The sequence below is a fragment of the Trichogramma pretiosum genome, unplaced genomic scaffold, assembly GCF_000599845.2.
Source record: "Trichogramma pretiosum strain Unisexual culture from Peru unplaced genomic scaffold, Tpre_2.0 scaffold34, whole genome shotgun sequence".
NCBI classification, from domain to species: Eukaryota; Metazoa; Arthropoda; class Insecta; order Hymenoptera; family Trichogrammatidae; genus Trichogramma; species Trichogramma pretiosum.
Window position 1 is genome coordinate 348,592 of NW_019641683.1, and position 26,769 is coordinate 375,360.

The 26,769-nt window shown below is 41.5% G+C and overlaps 1 protein-coding gene across 4 annotated transcripts in view; it reads left to right on the forward strand.

Moving 5' to 3' along the window:
• LOC106648551 (protein Tob1-like) overlaps positions 1 to 24,833 on the forward strand; it is a 43,464-nt gene extending 18,631 nt beyond the window's left edge. For 3 of the 4 annotated variants that reach the window (XM_014365507.2, XM_014365522.2, XM_014365515.2), the window contains 2 exons: positions 21,621 to 22,559; positions 23,297 to 24,833. In XM_014365507.2, the coding sequence (XP_014220993.1) occupies positions 21,823 to 22,559; positions 23,297 to 24,047 (1,488 nt within the window). In that variant the 5' untranslated portion in view covers positions 21,621 to 21,822 and the 3' untranslated portion in view covers positions 24,048 to 24,833. Of the gene's footprint in view, positions 1 to 11,811; positions 12,190 to 21,620; positions 22,560 to 23,296 lie in introns of those variants that run through there. The other variant, XM_014365531.2, reaches the window with a different exon arrangement.
• Positions 24,834 to 26,769: the final 1,936 nt, after the last annotated feature.

Sequence of the window (26,769 nt, forward strand, 5' to 3'; positions counted from 1 at the left end):
ATCAAATGATTGTAATTTTTTAGACAGAAAACATCATACTCATGTCTTCATGAGGCTTTTTTACACCCATGATCATGTTTATTTTTTTCCATGCTTCCTTACACGTGACATAAAATATGTACATTCACATCGGAGGAAACGATCGGAAGTTCAATGGACTCTTAGCTTAAAGGCTAAAACGTTTTTTGAGTATATGTTAATGCCCTCGCCATGTACTCTCTTTTTTCCTTATTCAATGGTCTCATGCGGACAATTGCGAAATTTATTCGTGTTGGTTCGAATTGAAAAACCATGCTGAGTATAATACTGCAACAATTTTTGAATAAAAACCCCGTTGGCTACATTGTCGCTGTTGCTGCTCAAATTTTTACTTAACGTGACTCTGCAGCAGCTGTGTTTTATACACAGTTAGTTGAAAAATGCTCTAATAAACGCTAATTTTCCGTTCGAATCATAAAGTAGTGTCTTACGTGCATGTAAATATGGTAATTTTCCACTTGAATTAAGGAAATCGCGGCAGTTCCTTGTTTATTGCTGGCGAAAAATGAATTGATCAGATGTTGGTTACCTAAGTAGAGGAAAAAATATTACTCACAAGCATATTATTTATAGATAATTGACTGCACACTAAATATAAATTTGGTTATCGAATTTGGCGCGTATCGAGCTAGACAAATTTATCGGTCGCAACGTAAACTTCCGTGTGCAAGACGCGCGACGCGGTCCAAGCGAAATTAAACGCGAGAGAAAAACATGTCACGTATAGACGTGAGATGACTTTCAGCTGATTGTATACGCGAATATATAAGTCAGATAGTGTATACATTTATTAGAGTGTGCGTATCTCGCGTGGCCGTCATCGTCTCGAAGTTTCCGGATTAAAGCGTGACATAGAGCAATAACCGTTACGAGCCACTCTTGCCTACAATACGTGAGTGTGCACTCGGCATCGTAGAGACTTAAAGGGCATAAACATGTGAAGCAGAAAAAGCCATTCTTTTCTCGGCTTTAGTTGTAATTTACATTTCATATGACCACTGCTTCTCAAATACATCATATTTAATATTGAATACTAGTGTGATAAACAATTAATTATAAATAAACTAGCAAGACTGTATTAAACTTGACTTTTAATAAAACAAGTAAAAAAGAATTGAACACCTGAGATGTTCTACAGCTAGTTAAAACTGAAATCCTTAATTTTTAATTGAAATTAAGAACACATCACGAAAAATCCCACGTGATGTATTCAAAGTAAACTCGATTTACATCAAAAAGAATGCATGCGGAAATATTAAATGCAGCGCGCGAGAGGTGACGTGCGAGCAATTTATGTCAATGTATAAAGTGAATTTTGCAACTGTCGCTAAAAATTCCATCAGAATCTGTAAATTTGCAAAAGCTTTTACAATTGTTCGTTTTCGCCCGAAAGCTGTATTATCGTAACGACGTGGCTACGCTCGTGTGTGTGTGTGTGTGTGTGTGTGTGTGTGTGTGTGTGTGTGTGTGTACGGGCTCACCCAGGAAGAATGTAAGAGCTCGCATTCAAACTAATTTGAATTCTTAGCCCGAGAAGTAATCTAATAGAGCGCGTTTTAATCATTATTATGCGCTGGCGTTAAATTCTATTATTTTGCTCTCGCGAGCGCAAAACTTTTTAATCGCTCGCAAGAGCGTGCGTATGAATTTTCCAATTATACAAACGACAATGGCCTTCGATCTTATTTATTAAAAACGATTTAAAAAGCCATTTGGCCAAATTGCGACTCGTAGCATTCACTCGAGCTTAATCTGCGATTCTAATGTACGGGCATTATGAGCTCGAGCTCGCGTAACAGACGGATGTGAAGTGCCGTTAAAATCTTAAATTACGCAATTCTCGAAATGTACAGTTTTGCGCGTGAAATATTTCAATTCCAAATAAATAGAAATTTGCCAACGATTAGAAATTAAAAATTTTGCTCAACCCAACGGTACGTGTCGCGAAAATTATACTTGTAATAGCCGGTATAATTTTAATAACAGAAACAGTAAAATCATGCGATTATAACAATGCACCACATGAATACAACAGCCGAAAGACAGCTTAATGTAAATACAAGCAACGATCGGAGTAGTCCCAGACACACGTGTATAAGCGCAGGCGATAGCGATGCAGTGCGGGGCTTTCCGGTCCTATCTTATCAAAGTACAGGCAGATACTCGACTAGTGTGTCTATCGTTGAGTATGGCAAACTCGAGTTTGTTCAACGAGTGCGGGCAGGTATATGCAGCAGATACAATAAACACGTATATTCTCGCGCGTCATTGCAGGATGAGTCGAATAAAACGAGACCAAATAGACGAATGGTTTGCAGGCAGTTGGCTGCTACAGCAAGATCGATCCAAGTTTTTAGATACACTTTCTCCTTTCACTTGTAAAATATACATAATCATAAACGCACGGCGCAGGTACGCGTTGTGTACACTCACACACACACGTACACGCTCATACAGCTGTAGGAGCGCGAAAACGGAATTAGACACGTTATAGCCAACGATTAACGGCTATAGATGGATTTTTTACTTATAAAATTTACGAATGTACCTGAAGGTTTCGGGAACGTGTAGCTCATTAACTGTTGTGCTTCTCAGCAGCACGCAATAATTGCTTGCCACAGTCTCTCTTTGATGCTTCGACTCAACACATTGATATTATATCACGTTATTATTCATACACTTTGTTGAATAACTGTGATTCCTGGAGCATAAATAGCCAATGTAACGCAATTGAAGCATAATCGCAGCTATTTCTATACTTGTCCTGCTGTTTCATTTTTAATAAGCTATCAGGTAGGACACTATTGGAAAACGGTAGATGAATTGGAGTGGGATGGAGATTTAGCTTATACGTGGCGTAATAGCAATATCTTAATTCTAATTATGTTTCTATTTTAGCTGATTATTTGAGCTGTTGATGAAAATGAAAATGTTTATATTTTATTCGTTTGTAATTCACTCCGAGCTATAGGGGTGCCAAAGGCTCACTAGAAATGCCATGCAGCGTCGACTGCTCGAACTAAATTTCTCTTATGAGAATTAATACGAAAAAGTGTGGCGCTGCAGTATCGCTCGGATCCAATAGTAACTAGCGACATATCTCGCTTGCCTACGCTCGCTCGGTTTTGGATTATTTCAAAAAAATATTATAAAAAGCACCTAAAAAAAATGTGATAGGAAATACTACTGAATAAATTAAATGAAAAAATGCAAAGTATACATGGCGAAAACTAAAGAAAAAAATATATACGTATATTTTGTTGATCTAGTGACATAGTATCTCGTTCAATATTAATACTCGCTCGAGTTGCTAGTAACGAGTCGAACAAGGGTTTCTGCCCAGACTAGGTAGAATGTTCAAATACCAATAGGTTCAACGTGAAAAAGTATCGCTTACGCAGCTTTTCGTTTATATTGGTATTATGTATAGTTGGTTGGCTCGTGTCGCTTGCGTAGACAAGATACCTCATGAACTTTGGCCCCGTTCGTGTGTCGCTCTGTGCGCGCCTGCATTTGTATGCAATATAGATATACCGCAAACACGGCGCACGCATACAGCTTTATGTGTACATCATATGCAACGTATACTTACACATAAGATATGGAAGCTTCGGTGTATGGCGTATAGTTATATGCACGCTGGTAGATCCAATTACCTTGAGGCGCGCGACTCGTACGACGACGGTGGCAACGAACGTATAACAACGCGATACGAACTCGAGTGTTTATTATATCGTTGCCGATGCAGATTCGTTCCACAATACGCTTTATGCCACAGAGTCCAAAGAGTCGAGCTCTGGCTTTTTCACATGCATATTTCCTGCTGGACTAGAGATTCAAAGTTCAGCGCAGCTGTAGGCCTCGGCCGCTTCGGAATAGTACCTTATTCACGCGGGGGCCGCCCTCTTGGATGTGTTTATGTGTGCTATGCGTGATTTAATCATCGCCGTTGCAGCATAATTAGCGCGGCTTTGTTTTCGAATTAATCGAGTTTGGAGCTGCCTCTCTGTAGCTCGCGGCTTTTTCTGAGCCAACAGCTAGACGCGTCAGACTTAACAAATTTGTGCAGCAAAGTTTTAATTGCCGGCCGCCCAGGCGCGGGCGCGCAGTTACACGCGAGTCGGCGGCCCCGCAACTTGTGAATATATACTTAGTCGGCACCTATAGGTACACAAATAGCTGTACATACACACACACACACACACATACAAACAAGTGCATCTTTGTTGGCGAGTTGGCGCAACTCGATCGAATCCTGCAAGAGTGCTCGGCTGCTGCCAGTAGTCTGAAAGACTCGAGCGAGTAATAAGCTGCGCGCACGACAACTTTGAGCTCAAGTCTTAATAAACGAAAATATGATTATATTCTTAATTGGCCACGTAGCTCGATCGCGTACAGTGAAATTCCGGCTAGACAATGCCCTCGAATGTTTGTAAGCTCGACCGAGGGAGCTTTTCAAGCTAGCTGCGGCTTAAGCCGTACCTGCAGCTGCAGCGTCGATGCTCTGCGATATATAGCCTGCACGCACGAGGCCGGATAAAGTTCGGGAAACGCCTGTTTATATATGCGCACAGATAGGAGAAACAGGAATCGCTGTGGAGCCGAGCTCGGTACATATACGCGATCCAGCAGCGTACGACAAAAGCAGCTGCGGCCGGCTTGTTTTTCTCTCGGTCTGTATTCTATGTATGTTGCAAATCGGCTACTCTTAGACGGCGCGTTTGGCTAAGGGTACTGCATATGCTATCGACGAGAAGCCATCTCCTTCTGCCCGACGACGAGTTCTCGGATAGGATAACTGCCTGAACGCTCTGATATATAAATAGGTATAGCAAGAAGCTGAAGAAGCTCGCTCGCGACTTCAGACACGTGGCTGGCGAGCTGCTCGCAATGCTTGCCTTGTGATACTGGAATTTGCAAGCCAGTTGAGAAAATTGACTTTGTAAGAGGCAAAGTTGCTCATACACATCGACTGCCTATTATACACTATGTAGCGTTGCGAGTGGCTTGCGTGAGCGAGTAATGCTCTGCACTGAATCGACGTTTTCGCATGCCTGCGCTCGTTGCACCGCACTCTTGCAACGATTCTTTTATACATATCTACTTGAAATAAGAGGAAGAAAAAAAGCTCAAAGACTCCAGTCTAATTACTGCCCTAGAGAGGATCGATTTAAAAAAAAATTAATTTCTCGACATGGACTGACGAGTTGAGCCAAGACTAAAGTTGGCTACATACGAGAATTTGAAAGCATAAAAGCTGCAGCTTGGCATGTGGCGCTTGATAAGTGAAAATAAGCTCGGGAGCAAAAGACATTGATAGATCTTGCCGCGCACGGGATTTATACTTGCAATGAATTCATAAAAGTGCAGATGCTGCTCGCGGCGTTTAATCGCACGTCCCCAGCGTACATCAATCATTATCGAAACTTGTTCATCGATCAAACTCCTTTGTAATAAGTCGATCGATCGATTGCCATGCCCGCAATACATGCGTCTACATTTGTCTTTATTCTATCTGATGCAGCGCACATTTACACGTTTACGTAATGCATTTATACGAGTGACTGTGTTGATGTGCAGCTGCACACGTGGTAAGCATAACGACAACGTTTGGGCTGCACGATTGATCGTCGGCTAGACAAGTCCAACGAAATTCATTCGACGATTGTGGACGTGACTTTCCACAACTAGGTCCGTCAGAATTTCGAAGCTAATCGTGGGCCTGATAACTCGAGCACTGATGAATCTCCTGTAGCGAATCTTTAATATACTTTCAACACTTTTCATCTACTATAATTATGCAATTCAACATAGCTTCATCGCGTTCACCCGAGCCTGATTCCACTTGGCAGAATAACAAATGTGTAGCAGCAATAAATTATTGCTCAATTTTTTTCTCTCGATGCCCACGTGTTTATACCTATTTGATAGGCGCAAAATATTACTCGAGACCTTTAATTATTAAAAGTAGCCGTGTTATGTGAACGTTTTTTTATATGTTGGCATCTTGCAGCTGCTCGTGTACATCGAGAGCAGCCTGTGTGACACTGCGCACTACCTTTTTTTTTTCACTGTCTCTTCTTCTCGCGACGCTCAGAGATTACTTATATCGGCTGTGCAAAGTTGATATGCATTTTCTATTATGTCGCGTTTGCTCTCTTTTTTCTTGTGTCTTTTTCCTTTTCTCTTGGCCTCGCGCGCGCCTAGCTCCATGGCAACTCTTTCCGCGAGCTCGAGCGAGCGATCGATCGGCCTATGCGCGCGTATTGCTACTACGCTCGAGTCGCGCCTCTGCCGCGTCCAACCTTTGCTTCCTTCCTCCCAATGTGTACGCGGCTCTGAGCGAGAGTTTCCTGTTTGTCCTTTCCAGCTCTTGGCGGAAAGTTTGCGCTCCCACGCACAAACACTCGCTTCGCGTAAGGCTAGCTCGACGGGTAAATTCAAGAAATATGAGCTCGACTGATATTTTATGTATGGATAATAGAGGGGAATCGCCGACCTAAGAAATGCTATTTATCGCCATTCAGCAAGTTTTTCGGCTATAGCGTGCTCGAAACGCCGTGGCAAAAAAAACAGCAAAATAATCTCTAACTCGAATATTTGGATTTTGGAAAAAAAATGTTGAAACGTAAAAGTTAATGCGCGTGTACTTTTCAACTTTTGATTAATTACATTTTTCGCTTAATTTTAGTGATCGATGACTCTACTATTGCGCAACGGCTCGCGCGAATTGGCCGATTGCGCATACAATGTCTTCAGCAGTCGGCAACGAGGCAACAGCTCAAACAACTCGTTTAGCTAAAATTTTCTGCTGAGATGGAAAATTTCTAACGTATATACCTGTGACTAGCTGTGGCGCTCCAAAAACGCGCCAAATGCCATAACGCATACTCCTATTTGCATGCATGCTGAGCGATTAATAAGCTCAGTCATAAAAGTCACGGCGTCGCGCCCACCACCTCCTGCTGTATTTATTGTGCAGTGCGCGCATATGCTGTATATGAAACGTAATCCAAATTTGCCGTGCATTTTTTGCTCGCGCACACGAGGATGACTATAAATTTTCCACTCGTGTACTTTCTCCCTTTACGTTGTGGTCATACGTAAATGCCAAGTGAGACTTTACTATCCAAAAATCGATGTTGAATAATTCAGATTTTATAAGGAGCTGATCACACAATGAGGAAAGATGCTGCTGTCAACTGCTGCGGTCAAAAGGAAAGTTTGTGCTGGGTGCGGTATCAAAAGTCAAACGCGTGCACGACTGGTATTGATATTTATTTGAAATTCAAATTCACCACAACGTGCAAAGATGCTTTGCCGTTTTGCATTTCTCACAAATACGCACAACAATACCGATTCTCAAACGAATGTATATTCGCACGCTTCAAGTCGTAGTAGGGTCTAAAATTTATTTTTCGGTCGAGCTTTAACCGCACGCGAACGTGAACATGTATTTATGCACATGTATGGTCACACGCGTTTACATAATATCGTCATCGGCAAAGCCTATTTACTCAATCCACTTCAAATGTTGATGTTGCTTTTACGTCATCTCACAATATATAAGCCAGACGAGATGGTAAATTCTTTCTTTTGGGGGAACTCAATGGATTGTAAAATTTCTTATGTCTACAGAATTGATGGTATCGTTGCTTCTGTTGAGAATTTTTCAAGTCACAATTATAACAATACTTTTTAGTGCTTGTTTTTCATATGACATTTATTAATATATCTATTATGCGGAATGAAGTACGTTGATAAATGTGTTAATTGTCTGGACGTGAATGATCTGTTTATTGTAAATATCCAAGATTCGTTATTATTATCAGCTGAGGCAAAGTCGATGCTGATAATCATGTGCTTTGAAACTTTCTTTTTTCGTTACATAAATGCAAATATAAAGTTTTTTGTTAGTCGTCCTGCTTAAAGCAATATTGTAGTTTTATTCGACGGAAATAAAATGTATGTTGAGGTAGCCTAAAGAATAAATTTTTAAAACATTATTCAGTTTAATAAAAGTTGTGCGTTGCTGTATATTATTTTTAAACGATAATTCATAAGTTCATTCTCAAGTTCACTTGGTTTTCTAAGGCTAATGTTGAAACAACCAATTAATAAATTCGCTGGTTCATACTAACATAAGTCAAGTTCTCAATTATCACACGTCAAGAAATGATATAGATGACAGTACTTTATCACTTTAACAATAATAATTTTCATCAAATCGCTTTTGTTTATTATATCATGCGTGAAAGAGATCAAATTTTTTTCGAGAAATAAACGGTTTATTTTTAAAGCTTAATCCACGGTAAACAAGTTACGACTCATACATTCTGTAGACACGCACATGCCTTCAAAAATAGATCTAATCTCTACATTCTCACATTGTTAGTATTTATACTGTACCAAAAAATCTCTAATAATAATGTGAGATTGTAGAAAACCCTATTTAATACATGTGTTTATTTTTCAAACGAGGTGCGCATGTAATGATTTTGCCTTGAAAAATTGTAATGCGAAAAATCATGCCTTAGCTCTCTCGTTAAGCTCGCGTGATCCATTTTCATTGCGAGCACAGCAGCAGTAGCAGCAAAGTATAATAAAACAAGATGGAAAATCACTGGCTTAAATGGCAATGACGGCTGATTTCAAGGCTCCCGGCAGCTGCTCCGCTGCTAGCTTTTGCACACGTTCTATTGTTGCAGCATACACACATCAACTCGGAAGACATTTCTACGATTGTATTATGGATGCGTGGCACGGGTAGAGTACGAGTAACAACCGAACTATATAGCACACGGAAATAGACATGCAAAGACTAGTTCGCTAGCTGTACACAACCCCGAAATGCATTTCAGCCGTCACCGCCGACGAGCTACTCCCTTGACAAAAATGTGCATAACACATACTCTCTCGTTACTTTTGTCACTAGTTGCATAATCTTTACGTATATATACCAAATGGGTTTTTAGATATACGCTTTCCCGAGCACCTTAGTTGTAAACATTTTTTTTCAACGTCTCTATTTTTCTCGTGCCCACAGGCCTCCCTTATATTTATGACTATATTCTATACACTTTATTGCCTCTTTTTTGTTGCAATTTTGCAGAGCCCCAGAGATTGTTAACTTACTCGTTATGCACACAGTGCCGAATCTTGAGCAGTACAAATTACTCTCGTGGAGGGATATTATTTTTTAAGCATCCAAAGTTAAAGGATTTTCGTATCGAAGCACATGCGAGCTTTTCTAAGAAGCTGAAATATCGCGCGTCAGCCCGACGGCTTCGTAAATGCATTCATCGGGATATCCAAAAGTTTTTTAATCTATTCCAAATTACATTCCTGTGCCAGTTATGCAACGACAACGACGACCTGCTACCTATCTCACATACGCGTAAGTGTAATATGCAGCAGTATAAAGCAGCAGCAGCACGAGTTTTCGAATGGATTTATAAGTCTGCGCACTGAGATAAAAGTTTTAGTTAAAGAGCTTTTCCCAGATAATTTTACGTCGCGTTAGCGTCAGTTTTAATATTCTTAAAAGGGCTAGCGCTCGCCTGCATTTACTACTGGACGTTATATCACGCCACGCCTGAGCAAGTGTAATTTTCCTTCCTTCCAGCACAACTGACGTGGATAAATACTATCCTCCTCCCTTTTTTCCCTTTTCTTTTTTCCCTTATTTACTTATTTTTATTTTTTTCATTCTAACACGATTACTAGCGCGCACGTTCGTATCGTTCTTTCGAGGGAGGCGAAAAAAATTAATTGGCCGTCACTAGGTGTATACGCAACAAAGTCTAGCTTGACGATTTTCAATCAACCTCGAATGTCCAGTAAAAAGATTCACGATAGAAACTGTAAAGAGTGTGTGCACATACAAGAAGCTGCAGAAAATATGTAAGAGAGCAAATGCGCGAGATATTTTTTATAACGGACAATGTGTGTATACCTAGTCGTGAAATTTTTACGGCTTTGACCTGGACTTGCTAACACGATGTTTCGTAACAGCTCTCTCGTCTAGTGGTAGCAACGATAGTACATAAGGCGATTCTTTAAAGCGCAGAAACGCTCGGAGAGGCAAAATAAACACGTTGCGGCGAGTTAGCCGCCGACAGCTACCCAGCAAAGGTCGCTCTAATTAAGAAAATTGAATGCAAAAAGTGAACGCTGACACCCAAGTTCAAAGCAAATAAGAAACAAAAATATCACGCGTCAAGTTTCGAAAAAAATGTTGCCCTTTTTTCCTCTCGTTTTGCAAATTATTCGCAACAAGAGCTCTCGAGCCAATGAGTTTGGTGAAAGTTTCTTAAATGCATTGTTTACTTGTACTTTTTCAAGTAACGACAAAAACTTTTCATTAATATCTTTGCTTGATAATGCATTCCAGTAGAAACACGGACAGTAAAAAAAAAAAATAATAGAGCATCAATATTCCATAAATATATTCGAGTGATATCTTGCTTCGACGTTAACTCAACGATTGGTCGCAAGCATGTACAGAAATCCACCTGACATTTTCCCTCGGGCTCTGTAGCGGTGAAAAAGTAAACCTCGTAGACACGCGTGCGTATTACAGCGCTGATATGACAGTCCACTTGAGATAAATTTTCGTGACCCAATGCTCGACTTGTAAAGCTTTACTCGTATGTATGTTTCATAGAGTCGATACACGCGTGTGCTGGCGCAGGGATACTCCCCCAAACGCTTTCCTAGCTCTCTCTCTCTCTCTCTCTCTCTACACGCATCGCATGACAATTTATATATGTTCGTACAAACAGTCGAGGCTGGGTAGGGATGATCGCTGCTACCGCCGCCGTCGCCACTGTCACATATGAGTCATTTCACGTCAAGTCTCCTAGCGGGGCGCCCGCGCGGCATTATTAATCGAAATTGTTCAATTTGTAACTCACCAGAAAAGCACCTAGATGCACCCAGAAAAAATATGTGCCATATCATTTTGATAGGAAATTTCCTCAGCTTTCCGATGATGAGGTCAGATTTTCCAAAATTTTCCATTTTCCCCGGAAAAACTTGACACAAACTTTCAAACTCAAATATCTCAAAAACGGCATTTTTAAGATTTTTTTAAATAGTTCCAATCGAAAGCTGAGGAAATTTCCTATCGATATGCAAGTTTTCAGAGAGTACTTTTGATAATTACTCAATGAAATACAGCGACGAACGTGTAAAAACGTGACATTTTGCGCCGCGCGGGGTACTGCGCGCGGGAACAGCTGCCGCACGGGCCGAAATGTCACGTTTTTACACGTTCGTCGCTGTATTTCATTGAGTAATTATCAAAAGTACTCTCTGAAAACTTGCATATCGATAGGAAATTTCCTCAGCTTTCGATTGGAACTATTTAAAAAAATCTTAAAAATGCCGTTTTTGAGATATTTGAGTTTGAAAGTTTGTGTCAAGTTTTTCCGGGGAAAATGGAAAATTTTGGAAAATCTGACCTCATCATCGGAAAGCTGAGGAAATTTCCTATCAAAATGATATGGCACATATTTTTTCTGGGTGCATCTAGGTGCTTTTCTGGTGAGTTACAAATTGAACAATTTCGATTAATAATGCCGCGCGGGCGCCCCGCTAGGAGACTTGACGTGAAATGACTCATATATAGTTAGGATCGCGCCAACGACGGCGACGACGACGGCGACGATGCCAGCCGCTCGGACGGAATGGAGGCTTGTAGGGCAAAAGCAGAAAAGCGAAGCTCGCCAAGCTAATACCGAGCAGTCTCGCAGTCGGCCTGTGTAACACGCCTTCGCCTCTCCGGGCTTTCATATTGATCTATACCAAGTCTTTAGAGTCGCGCTCTCGCGCTCGTTCCTCGTGTTCGTTCGTTTCATTTTTTCGTTCCGGTGACGTTGCGGGAGCTCTTGAGCTATATATCAACTGGTACCGAGTGGCAAAAGCTCATCGGCGATCGATGAGCTGCTAACAGTGCAATTCTATTAGAGTTTGTGAGTTTGTGCGGGGCAGCGATGTGTCAATGTGCTGCTGCTGCTTTTCATAAATATAATTTATAGTTAAACGTGTCATTGGTGAGCTGCAAAAGTTTAGGCTCGACTAAAATTATTACGTATGTGCTCGTAAACTGCGCCCTGCCAATCATCAACCGTCTTGTAGTCTCAGTAGGTAAAGAAAACTAACGATTCCTCTTTTTGCTCTCTCTGCAGTATCTGAGGGACGACGACAAAATTACAATTCTAAACTTGTCGCTTGGCACAGATTATTGCGCTTGTATGTGTGTCACTTATTTTTGCCGGCGAATCACTATCTGCCAAATTTTATCTCAAACAGCTGATTTCGTTGCGTATCAATATCTGGTATTATTCATTTATTCTCACCACAGCAGCTTACTGTTACGACACTTATTGAATTAATTCTCTCGCTTTTTTGCTGTGATGAGTCGCGTCGAGGAAACGAATTCCGACATTGTGTACACCGTTTGCTGATGATAATTCAATCCGTTATCGATCGGAGCTTAATATCCGAATATATTTACTTACGCGATCCTAATCATGTCATGTGTATTTTTATCGCGCAAAACGAGTGTATTATTGTATAAGCAAGAGTGAACGTCAAATGCGCTGACATATCCTGTGAACGCGGCGCGAGCGAAAAAAGGTGACGTTCGAACACGTTAAATGGAATTCTGTTATCGCTGCAATTTCTTAGGCTATTCATTTTCATGAATCGCGCTATATATCCAAATGAAATAGACGTTCGTGCGCTACTTCAACCAAATGACACGCAATATTATTATAATTAAAATAGCTTGAAACTTTAGACGCATGTTGAACACGACCATTGAAAAGAAAAAGCAACAACGGAACGTAATTGTTGCATTTGCTTTTTTAACTCTGTTATTTATTAAAATATAACGTTTAAATTAGATTAGCCGCAAGAGTATTAATGAAACGCTCAAAATGCTGAATCTCCAACGAGCTACATTATTAATAATTCAAACGGTCGCAACTACCATTTTTTTCCCCTACCTCTCGGATGTGTAACTGTACATGCTAATTGACGTATTCTAAACACACATGCGATTACATGAAGCTAGTCTCAAACTCGAGAAAAAAATAATATAATTGTATCTACGTAACAGAAATATATGTGGCAGGTAAATTTGCCTATTATGAATACCGGGTATACGATTTATTTTTGCGTGCGAATCAAGTCTAATATTTAATGCGCGAGACAGTTAGATTTGAAATCTAGTCATTCTTGAATTCGCACGAACAGGTCGTTAACTGTCCTTGACCGTTGACAGGCCACAGTTCGAGAAAAAAAATGTTTGTGTTATATGGTTAAATTGCTTTCTTTTAAAGTCGTTGTTTTTTCCTGATTATACTCGAGCCCGCGTGCGTACGAGCTGCTTTTGTTCCTCACGCGGACTCGTTTTAATTTCGCCACGATCGAAAATCAAACACTCGAAACTGCCTGTCTCATAATTTCGATTCGATCAAATAATCAGAGAATAAATGGGATGCTGAAGATCAAGTATCGGAATAGTACAGCTAGTTAAAACATAATTACCGTCGGCACTACTCTGTCGCGTTCGAAACACTCGTGCGACTGTATTTGTGCTCTATATTATATGTGTATAGCAGCGGGAAAGGGGAACGATGTGGATAGAGAGGGAAGGAAAGAGGGGAGGACGAGGGGAGGAGGCAGGGGGCAGCGGACAGGGGGGTGAGCTTATATATGTATATATTTTGCGGAGCTTGAAAACCAGGTCATCGAGATCGAGCGCACGCCCGGGGTGTTGTATATATGGAGAGAAGCATCGCTCCATTGACTTGCGGGGGATCGCGGATGCGCCGCTTCGCGCGCCACCGTATTCGACACGCGCGCAGCATCGAAGGGCACGTGACCTCCATTCAATCTCGAAAAGAAGACACGCAGCTTTCGCAAATGTAATAACCCATGCGCCATGACGGAAAGAGATTTGCAGCCTGAGCCAAGCTCGACTCTGATTATTTCATCTTTTCACTCGTTTCACGTTTATTTGGCTAGCACTTTTATTATATCCTTTTCCTAATGTATTCTCTTTGCGTATGGTTTAAATAGTTTATTATTGCAAATTCATGTTATTACGTGTCTAGCTATGACAGCTCGTAGGAAACGCGAAAAAAATTGAAACCAAGACGATACTTCCTCTCATTGACACCTTCCGCAATTCTAAAATTACCAACAAATTGATCTATCAGCGGAATAAAACGATTTAATAAAGGATTTGAAATAACGTGGTTGTCGAATTTTCAAGCTAACACTTAAAATTTGTTTACACACGAGACATAAAACATTTTTTCACAAACAAAATGGTAAACCGACCAGTTAAACCGAATCGTTGTTTTTCAACATTTGAATATCTAAGAAAATTTAATAATTGGAATTAAAATAAAACAAAATAGGTCATCGTATAGCTAATTAAATTTTCATCCATGCAGATATTGAAAAACCATTTGTATATATATATGTACATTCGTGAGTGGATTATATTCATGCACTTGAGACTCAGATCTGGACGAGAATTAAATTAATATATTTTAAATTGCTCGCGATTGAGATCGAAGAGCCAACAATCGCGATGTAAAATTGCTTCGATATAGAAGAATATTTATATAATTTTTCGGAACACCGTGTGCACCTTTTAATCGCGTAATGTTTATAGGAAAATTATGCAGACATATAAATAAGAGGCCATGTCGCGCGTATATAAGCACCGAAATGTAATACACTGCGCGAATACGAACAAACGAGCTCTAGGTCAGCTCGGCCACAAGAGTAGCGACGCTTTAACCCAATGAAATAAAGAAGGACATTTTATATAAATGGAAGGGAGATGCACGTATATAAAGTCTCGTTTTGAAGTCATATTTCGTGGATACGAGTCATAAACATAGTGCTACTATTACTTCTACATTCTCCAGCTAAAGGATGGAGCTTCATTACCAAGTTGCACGGAACCTTGCTTCTAAGCTTTTTTTGTTTGCTTGAACCTGAAAATAAAAAAAACCCGAGGTACTACCTATTCATACGGCCATTGAATCATGCTCTAACCGAAAATGTCATTTTTGAAAAAATCGAAAAGATTAATTGACGATGAAACATTACAAAATAACATGTTTTTAAACTTTGCGTTTTTTATCAATGAATGAATTTCATCAAAATAGGCAAAAGACAAAAAAAATCGTTAAATAATGTATGCCAAATTATGCAGAGTTTGTGGAGATTATTTTTTAATCCCAAAAATCGTTGAATGATTTTTAGGTTCAAGTATCCTAAAAAAAGCTTGGGAGCGAGATTTTAAGCAACTTGGTAATTAATTGTCATCCTAATGTATAAAGTATTTGGAGCATGAAACTGAGAACAAAAGTTTAAAATACTGTGATTATGCGTTAAATACTCCATAATTGACAAATAGACTCTAACAATAAGTAATATTACGAATATTGTTTCATTTTAGATGTATTTTTTAATTTTTTTAGATATTTGATTAAAAATTGTATGACTATAAGGAATATGAAATAGCTGAAAAGTGTCTGGTAAATCTGTTCACATTTACGAAAAAATATCCGTTATTTAAAGTATCTGGCATTGATAGGTATCCGCTATTAAGAAGTGCTGATCCCACACAACACAAAGGTTTTTTATCAAGAAGAAACAAAAGGTTTCTGTCTGTGAGGCGGTAAAATTTGTCCATTACAGGGAGGTGTTGGCTTTAGATATATGGCCATTAAGGGAGGTTTCACTGTACTTATAAATTTGTAATCACACTTCATTCGGAAACTGCCATTGTTGCTGTTCTTCGCAAAAGTTCTTTCTTTTTTGGTCACTGGATTTTATGTACGACTGCTCGACACGAGGTGTATTTTGAATCACTCTTCTCTCACAATTATAACATTTTAATCGATCTATTGAAAAATGCAGTAGTGTTCGATGCGAAAATGGATTTTCGTTCCAAATACGTATTTATGGAACGTTGTATATTGGTCGCAGAGTCACGTACAATGAAAATATAGCCAGTTGCGAAGGTGCTCCGTAGCAGTTCCAATGCTTTTATCAGATTTTGCTCTTTCCTAAAGAAAACTTTTTCTACAAAGCAATTGGTTGCAGTGCAGGAGAGCTTGTATGAGACGCAGCACTTTCGGACGCGTGAGTACCCCCTTTGGACACTGTAGAAAAAATGTTCTCCACGAAAGAAAGTAAAAATAAAAGATTTGCTCAAGATGATTGGATCAAGGAAAGTAGATACAGTATATCGCGCACAAAAGTTCGATTGAAAGTAGTTTTTGACAAAAATAGAAAAACCTAAACGAGAAAGCGAAAAATCTCCTAGTTGGTCGCAGCGGTTAGAAATAAAAGGAATAAAGTAGTACACGAGCATCTTGAAAGGATTTGGAAACCGTTCGTGTATAAAAAAATACGCTAACGCAAGTATAACAGCTCGATAGTGTATGCACGGCTAAAAAGACTAAATTTGCGTACATGCGGGTTTTTTTTTTTGGCTGCAAAACATCGGGGAGATGAGCTAACTCGTCCTTTCGAAGCGCATCTGTCTTTTCGCGAGCCGAGTAAAATTATTGCCATCAAGCGTAGGCGGGATTTTTACGCGCATAAATATGCAGATAAATGGCAGATCGCGTAGTACATAGGTATATGGAGAGACAAGTCCGGGTGATAAAGTTGTCGGCAAAGATTACGGCACTTGTGCAGTGGGCGGTGGGAAGCTCCGAACCAGTGTTAATCTGTCGCTGAAATCCACTTGTGTTCCATACGCGTGTGGAATTTGGCTGAATTTATAGTACGTATAATATCCAAGCAGGGCTTGTGCTTAAATACGCGCGCGCACTCTGTGTATTACTCTCGGACACCGTGTACAGCAGTTCTTTTATTTTGCGCGCTGCAAATATACGGGAGAAATCGCGTGTGCTCCGTTCGGAATCTTTATTTTTTCTTCCCCTAGCCGTATAGAACACGGCTTCTATTTTCTTGGCCGCATAAAAGCTAATCGTTTTAAAATGGAAAAATCCAGAGGCGTTTCTGCGTTTCGCCATTAAAAGGAAACTTTAATGATTAGTCGTGCAGTATAGGATGATACCTTTTGTCTGCAGTAATCGCGCGCGCCCAAGTTGTAGTACGTGGGATGGACTGGCTCGAACGGAGGCTCGTGCGTAAAAGCGCCTCTAAGTAATCGTAATTCGTTGACGTAGCTGGCGCGCGCGCGCGCGCACGTGTATGGATTCGCCAAGAACTGGGTCACCCGATCTGCCAGACGAATCTAGTTTTCTGCGCTGCTGGGCATTGTTACACATCGACACATGCACGATGTTTGTCGACGGTCTACTCGTAGTGTGCGTACGACGTAGGTACATATGTGCAGCTGCGTTGATCGTTCAATCGTCGTTTCTCATCAACTGCAGTGCGGACAGTCGGCCGGCTTGCCAACTATTTTCAATAAAAATAATGTAACTCGGTATCGGCTGGGCTCGCGTGAAATATCTCTCGAGTGGAGCTCATCGAACCAGCTCGTGTGTTTATTATTGATTACGAGAGGGCTGCATTAAGCAAATTACCTATGTCGTGCTATCGTGCTTGAGCTCATCATGCGTGCTTCGAATAAATACAGCAACATTCGATAATTGCAATATTTTTTCAAGACAATATAGGTGTGCAAACAGTCTCGTGAATTCGATGATCGAATTATACTGCGTCCTCGCTCTTCTACATTACCAATTGTAGACGTCCCCGTACGGCTTGCTGACCACGAATTCAGAGTACCTGAAAGTAAGATTTTTTGGCCGCGCGCGGCGCCACACCGCTCGCACCGCGTACGGCCGCCCTTCCGCCTCAGTTGCTTTTTCGTGCGTGCACGCTGCACACGTATAGTGAGTTTAACCTAGAAAAGTAAAGTAAGATGCCCAAAAAATCGAAGAGAGAAAGAGAGCCTGAGGAGAGGTTGGAAAGGCTCCTCAAGAAAGTTAGAAAGTTGAATGCTGAGGTGGAAAACGTTAAGACTGGCCTAAATAAGGACGAGGACGGCGGAAATAAATCTCCATTGGGTGATGAAAATGCTTCGCCAAACACCAACAATGGCGTACTGCAGTCACCGCCTCCCAGAGATCCGTTGTCTCCTGAGGGCACCGAAAGCGAGGGAAAAACTATCGAAGAGGAGGATGACGAAACTATCGACGATGATAATTGGAATAAAATAGTGAGTAAAATTATTTTAATAAAATCATGCATTAGTGGCTCGACGGGTGAGCATAATGGCGGATCACTGTCCGACCTCCGTATAGCGCTGTGAAACAGTGGCGCATGGACGACGCGTTTCTAGGAATTACACAGTTATTGGACGCTCGCGCGTATGCGGCGCTCGAGGCAGTTTCGTGCTCGTATTTATATGCATACGTTCATGTACGTTTACTGTTCTTTCTGCACGGTGTGTTTGCACGAGTGGCAAGACAAGCCGTTGTATATCGCGCTAGTGCTTGTATGCGTGACAAGACGTGCTGCTGCCTATTATGAAATCTGCCGGTGTTTGTACGCGTGACAAAACGAGGCTAGAAACATAGTGCTTATGCAATTAAAAATTGAAAAATTTTTTCAATGCGCTCTGACGCTAATTTATTGTTCCCCTTTTCTGCTCGCAGATTGGTGAGGACCCTTCTTCTGCAAAAGGTGAAAAACTCTCCGTAAAGAAAGATTTATTAAAGATATGGCAATTTCTCTGTCGCGATGGCATGTCAAAAGAAAAGGAAGAGGCCTTGATTGAAAAATATCAGACCTTAGAGGAACTGGCTCCACCCGACTTGAACCCACAGCTAGACAGCATTTTGAAAGAGACAGCTAAAAAGCGAGACAAATACATGTTAGCCGTTCAAAAAACAGCTGCACAAGGACTCTCCATAATTGGTTCGATTATGACCAATATTTATAACAACGCAGCAGAAGGAATGGATATTGAGGACGTTCTGTCGCCTCTGAAGGAAGCCGGAGATTTGCTGTGCCTTATTATTAATAAGCAATCCAAAAACCGGAAAGCGTTTATAGAACCTGGATTAGCTAAAGACAGCGCACAGATTTTGAAAAATACAAAAATTGATGAATTTTTGTACGGGAAAGATCTGTCTTCCAAAATTAAAGAAACCAAAGCTCTGTCAAAAGAAGGGCAAGAATTTGCCAAGCCAGTGGTACCTTCTAAGAATTTAAACACGAAATCCCCGAACGTTGGACGTCGAGTTGCGGGGAATACATTTATCGGAGGACGTCCGAAACAACAGCTGTTCTTCAGAAACAGCCAACAATTTGTGAACAACAGGGGTCGATCATCTCGAGGGCGCGGAGGCAGACAAGCACCGTACAGTCCGAACCAACGAACGAGCCAATAAATGTAGGCGGTAGACTAAAATATTTTTATAAAAAATGGATGGAAATCACGGATGATAGCTACATTCTTAATTTAATTCTAGGCTATAAGATACCGTTTCACACTGTTGTTCCGGAAACAATGCATACTTATAAGTCGCGCGTTGAGTCAGAAAACAAAGTCGCATTAAACGCGGCGATTGAAAAGTTAATAGTAAAAGGCGCGATTAGAGAGTGCGAATACTCTGTGGGTCAGGTATTATCCCCATATTTCTTAGTTAAAAAACCGGATGGTTCCGACCGTTTTATTTTGAACTTGAAATATTTGAATGAATTTGTTAGAGTAGAACATTTTAAAATGGAGGATCTCCGTACTGCCATCCAATTAATTTTTCCGGACAGTTACTTAGCCTCGATTGATTTAAAAGACGCATTTTTTATGATACCGTTACACCCCAACAGCCGAAAATTTGTACGTTTCAAGTTTGATGACAAAATTTTTGAGTTTCTCTGTTTACCATTCGGTTTATGTTCTTCCCCACTTGTGTTTACTAAAATCATGAAAGTAGTTATGAAATCGTTAAGAGCGCAAGGTTTCACGTCAGTAATTTACTTGGACGATATTTTATGCATAGAGAATTCTTACGAGGAGTGTTTAACTAATTTGAAAAAGACAAGATTTTTTCTTACGGAATTGGGATTTATCATTCATAATGAAAAATCAAACGAAATTCCTACCCAAAAGGGGAAATACTTAGGTTTCATTTTTGATACTAAAAGATATTGTATTGAACTCCCAGAGTACAAAAAAGACAATTTGCAGATTCTTATTAAAAAATTCCTTAACACTCAATCGTGCAAAATCCGAGAGTTAGCTCATCTCATAGGTAAACTGGTTTCATGTTGTCCAGCNTAATTAAACGATCAAACGAACTTACCGAGTGAAGTTCGATCGTAATTATACGAAGTCCTCGCTCGAATACATTACCACCCACCACAGACTCAGACCCTCCCTTGGAAGAAGCGGTGAAATTTTTTTCGTATAACTTGCTCTAAAAACTGAGGCGGAAGGGCGGCCGTACGCGGTGCGAGCGGTGTGGCGCCGCGCGCGGCCAAAAAATCTTACTTTCAGGTACTCTGAATTCGTGGTCAGCAAGCCGTACGGGGACGTCTACAATTGGTAATGTATTCGAGCGAGGACTTCGTATAATTACGATCGAACTTCACTCGGTAAGTTCGTTTGATCGTTTAATTGGCCCTTTCGCTGTTTCGAAAAATATTTTCCTCCTAAACGTTTTCAATTTTAGTCCTCATCGGCCAAGCTTGCACATTTTCCCTTACATAATTCAATATTGTCATGTGGCGAAGTGCAACGGATAAGCCATTTGTATATCTATGTAAATCGTTGCCGAATTTAAAAGATATTTCGTTACAGTTGTGCAAGCGCATCGGTGGCGCTCGAGCCCTCTATCGACGAGCAAAAAGCTATTCTGCCCTGGTGACTCGTTGGAATAATTATCCTCCTCCATCGTTACCACTGCAGCTTTCAGTGCGGTGCACGTCGCCGACTTATCATCGCACGCGTTCCCTAACGGGCCGCTAATAAGCGCTTACTGTAGCTCTGCACTTATCTGATGAGGAAGGAGGTTATCTCGTGCGATGAATCTGCGAACACGATGAGTGCGAGAGCCTACCTATATAACTGTCTCGCACACACATATATTATATACACATTATAAAGTACTATACAGCAAGTTACGTACGTGCCTTTTGTGCCACACACCCCCGAGAGTAATAGTCAATCAATAACTTGGCTTGCTCTTATTGAATTACTCTGAAAGAGATTGACCTTAAAGTGCGTGTGACAATTATTGGCCAGAGCACGCCCGAAACTAAAAGTGCTCAGCTAAGCTCGCGCGCATGTGCCTGCGTGATAGGGCAGACCCATTAGAACGCACGTGTGTTTACCTCGGCGTACGAAAAATCCAAACTCTGTACGCTTGATTACACCCACATACATATGCAAATATATAAATATATAGTTAATGTACGCTCCTATTCGATAACATTTTTATACCTTCGCACTCGAGAATCGTCAAGTCTTTATATTTGTTTTTGCTAACAAATCGATAAGTGTATTCATACGTGCATGACTTTTTTAACGTTTGCCTTGACTTTTCTAATTCCAGATTCAATAGTGTGGTAGAAGGAAGGCATCGACGCGGTGCTATAAATTAGACGACGACGCAGTTCTGGCTCCGTACGCACTCGTAACGGCGACATCGTCAACTGCGACGATCGGATCTTGATCGAGCAAGAGCTCGCGGCTCTGCTTATTTGCGGCAGCAGCTCACTCACAGCCCGAAAATTCATCTTTCCAAACCGAGCAAGATGCACATCGAGGTGCAGGTGGCGTTGAACTTCGTCATATCATATTTATACAACAAGCTGCCCAGGCGGCGAGTCAACATATTCGGCGAGGAGCTCGAAAAGGCCCTCAAGGACAAGTTCAAGGGCCACTGGTACCCGGAGAAGCCCTTCAAGGGCTCGGCCTTCCGATGCCTCAAGACCGGCGATCCCATCGACCCCGTACTCGAGCGAGCCGCCAAGGAGAGCGGTGTGCCCATCACAGACATCTTGGAAAATTTGCCAGCCGAGTTGGCCGTCTGGGTCGACCCCGGCGAGGTGAGTTATAGAATCGGCGAGACCAGCCAAGTCAAGATCCTCTACTCGGAGAGCGCCGACCCTCACGACGAATCCTCGGCCGACCGCGAGGTCACCAAAACCTTCAATCCCGAGGCCCAGTGCTTCCGACCGATCGAGGCCGTGGGCAGCTCGCTGAGCGGCCTGAGCCTCAGTCCCAAATCGACCTCACCATTCCCGAGCTCGATGGCGAGCAACGTCAGCAACGGATCCGCCAACAACTGCAATCAGCAGAACGGCCACGTGAGTGGTTCCTCGTCGGCGCCATCACCCACGCCGCTGACTAGCTCTTTCAAGGGATCCCCGAGTCCTGTTCCGGCTTTCATTCCGAGGTCCACGGCACCGCTGACTTTCACCACTGCTACATTCGCCCAGACCAAATTCGGCAGTACCAAGTTGAAAACTAGTAGCAAACGAGCTAATAGGTATGTTGCCACTCGCTCGTATCTTATACCTCGATATTATGCGAAATTTCACGCACTATTATTTTTGATCAAATCACCCGAATCGAATCACTCGAACGACACGATAAGAGCTAAGAAAACGATAGTAGTTCAGTTTTTGCCTCGAGTTTGAGCACTTATGCTATTCTTATTCGAGTTTAAGGTGGTTCATCAGTAAAATGAGTCGACAACAGATATTTATGAAACTTTGCAGAAATGTCATTTAAAGTGCCCTTGATATGCTGTAGAAATTTCAGCATGTGTTATCGAACTAATTTTTGAGAACGAAGCCTTTGAAAATAGCAAATTTAACACGGGCTCTTATGGGAGGCCATCATAATTTCATACATTTTACGTCATAATTTTTTTAATAAACAACAGATCTTAACCAAAAACGAGTATGTTATGCTTCAAGTCACTACCTTTCGATTGATATGTTAAAAATTACCCCTTATCGAACTAAATAATGAGTAATTAAACAAAATTTGAGTAAAATCATTGATTTTGAACAGTGCGAGCGGTTGCCTGCCTAATGCGAGAAAGAGACGGACATACGCCTCGCTGTCCTATTTTTATGATTACTGACGAGCCACCTCAACTCAAAATTTCAATCACAATAGGATTATTCGGAAATTTGCTGATACAGAAGCTTCGTGTGCATGAAATTTAGCCGAAATCGTAGAAGAGCGTTAAAAATGCAAAAATTCGGTCAATTTCAGAATGTCACCGACCGAGTTCTCGAACTACATCAAGCAACGCGCCATGCAGCAGCAGATCCACCACCACCACCCGCACCATCCAGGCCAGCAATCGACGGGCCAGCAGCAGCAGCAACAACAGCAGCAGCCGAGCGCGGGCCCTCACAGTGCAACTGTCCTGCCGGTCGTGTCCCAGCAGGGCTCGCCGAGCAATCGCAGCCTGTCCCCGGGCGGTGGCCTCGTCAATGGCCACGGCCAGCACAGCAGCGGCGCCGCCGACCCGAGCGCCTACTTCTTCCACCAGGCAGCGGCCGCGGGGGCCGCCCCACCGGCCTACCATCCACAGTTCCCGTCGCACCGCGACATCTTTGGCAGCGCCAGCTCGCACGGCGGCTACCTGGCCGACCTCTACGCGGGCACGGCAAAGTTCCCCTCGTCGTATCTGGACCCGAGCGGTCTCGGACACCAGTTCTACGGAGGCAGCAATCTCGGCAACTCGGCCGGCAGTCCGGTGGGTGCCATCGCGGCGGTACCGAGCGGAGCCCCCAACGCCCTCGGACCCATCGGATCGGCCTCCGCGGGCGCCATCGGCTCGCCCGTCGCCTCCTCGGCCGTGGGCAGTCCGCCGAGCAACGCCGCGGTCGCAGCCGCTGCTGGCCAACCGAGCCAGCAGGACAAGTCTGGCCTGTCCGACGGCCTAAACAACTTCGGACTGGGCTCGGTCACGCCCTACCCGGCCAGCAACTACCAGCACTTGCTCGTTGCCAATTAATACAGTGCCGTCTCGTGATCCTCCTCCGTCGCCTGATAGTGACTGCCTCGCGTCGACGATTCAACGCCAGCGCCGCCTGATCCCCACGATGTTGCTGCTACCAAGCCTGCTTTTCCGCCTCAAGTTGCTGCTGCGTAATATTAGTCTTTAAGGAAAACTACGGGCCTCTGCAAGGCACAAAGCAAGGCCATATTATAATACAACTCGATCGAGTGTTTTCGTGCGCTAAGTGTGATACATGTCCGTAAAGATATTCGTTGTAAATTTTAATTTTAAATCGCATGTCTACCGAGTATCGTATTTAAATTTTGCTAAAAAAAAAAAAAATAACAAAATAACAATAAGTGAAAAAAGAGATAAATGCTCTAACTCGATGCGCACGAAGGCCATCGCTCGATTCGCATTTACGCGTACGTACAAGTTGCACAGGTACGTATGTGTAAAGGCATGTCTATATTTGTGTTGATATCAATATCATACATATATATATATATATATATACATAATACATATATATCTATAATATGCATCAAAAAATCCATAGTAATAGCTGATGCGCGCGGGTGAAGCAGGTCACGATTCTATGTATGTATAGAATAATCCTATTATAGGTATATACACGTTATACAGACACGATATCGAGGCATGTAAAAAAAAAAGAAGTGAGAATGATTTGATCGCAGCCACAGTATAAACGAAAGACAAAAAACGAGAGAAACGAAAAAAAATAATGCAAAACCAAACTTTATCCTGTGAACGAAGGAATATAAACATAACAGAAAGAAATAACAATAATGAGTACGTGTGCATACAAATGCCTACGTGCATGTAAATGGCAATTTGTGCTCTTGACCGGGAAGTGTCGTATAATATAACATAGCTGTTGACCCGGAATTAAACGAGAAGAAAACAGATAAACTTAAAATTTTATTATCTAACGTAGGGATTACGGATACTCCTATAGAATATATATAAACGTTTAGATCTGTCATAGATGATAAAGAAACCGCGAGGATTAAATGCCATGTGCATAAGCGCAGTGCGACGGTAAAAAAATTATATATGAAAAATCCGTTATTAAATGGTATTTACTGAAAATAGAGACGAGTACAGGAAACAGATCAGTAGTATTGAAAATAGGATCGGAATGAATCGGTATACTTAGACTGTGTGAGTGTGTGCATGGAGAGCATAAAGAAAGTAACGCAAGATGATTGACAATTTATTTTTTCACTGAATACAGTATAAAGTATGAGATAAATGAAACATTATAATCTGACATTAATGTTGTATATCTTGTAGAGCCTATGCGATGCGATGAGTACGTTTAAAAAAAAAAATTTTCGGTTTTCAATGATGAATTGCTCTGTTTTAGAGCCCATGTCCTCAATAAAAATAGAGCAATTATTCAATTAAAATTTAACATTTATGACGGTCTTCGATATATTATTTTTATATAGGTAAAAAACCAACAAAACAGTAACGCAACATCAAAATTCGATGGATTTGAAATAAGCCGCGTATATCAATAAATAGCGACTTTCAACGGTATAAACATTGGAACGTATAAATGTATATAAATTTAGGATCTATTGAATATTTGAAAGGATAAACACACACAGCGACGCGTGCGAGCCCTGATGTGAATGAGCAAAATCAATCTTTGCTGAACTCGCGACCTCGCGCATGACTTTCTTCCACGCACTAGCTCAGAAACATTAAATAAGTTTAGTACTCGATAAAAATGTACATATGTATTAAAAAGTCAGTACGTATCAATTTTGCGTCGAGCAATCTATTTGAAAATCAAACCAAAGAGCTTTGCCGATGCTCGAAAATAAAATAAACAATCTAACGATATTCCTGTGGCAATATGTAAAGTCCATCTCTCTGCGTTGCACAATCGATTCTGTCGATGATAACAGCCGCATTGTGAGAGTGCAATTTTTTCATCTAGCTCGCGATCGCGAAGCAATTGACAAAAAGGTAAACGTGCGTGACATTGAACGTCTGCTTGAGAATGTACACACGAAAAGCCAACGTCTCGATGTTTAATCATTCTGTACTAGACTTATTTTAAAATCTAACTATTTTTAATCGTTGTTAAATATTCGCCAAAACAGGAATTCAAGCGGCTCGAGACTCACCTCGTTTGGCCCGATCGATACATGCTGTTACAAATAGCTCGTAGACACGAAATCCAAGCGCAGCTTTTGTTTCCACATGCATTAGATAATCAAGCGTTAAAAAAAAAAATAAAAAAAATTGCATCTAAAGAAAGTCTTGTCACGTGTCAGGGCCATAGTGTGCGTATACATATAATAAAACGATAGATATATAATATACGTGTGTAACGAAACACCAACTGCTCTCTCGATTCTCTGGCGGAGCTTCAAGGACGCGGTTGCAGCGGCTTCTTCGTTGCGATGCGCGAGTGCTTTTTCAGCGAGATGCGAACTTGCCTCAGAACTTATTATGCTCGCTAAGATATGTCACGTTCTCGCTTGTTTGGATAGTAGATAGATCAGGTGAAATCGTGTAGTAAGAAATGTAAATAATTCGGCTAAGGAAATCAAGTATTTGGAAAAAGCTGCGCGCACGCGAAAGCTGCATCTTTTGTCTCATTGTGAAAATGTGTATAATATTTATCTAATTTACTCGTACGTACGAAAAATGCATCTGATTGTATTCGTAGTCATTTTGTGCATTCGTTCGTCCGGCG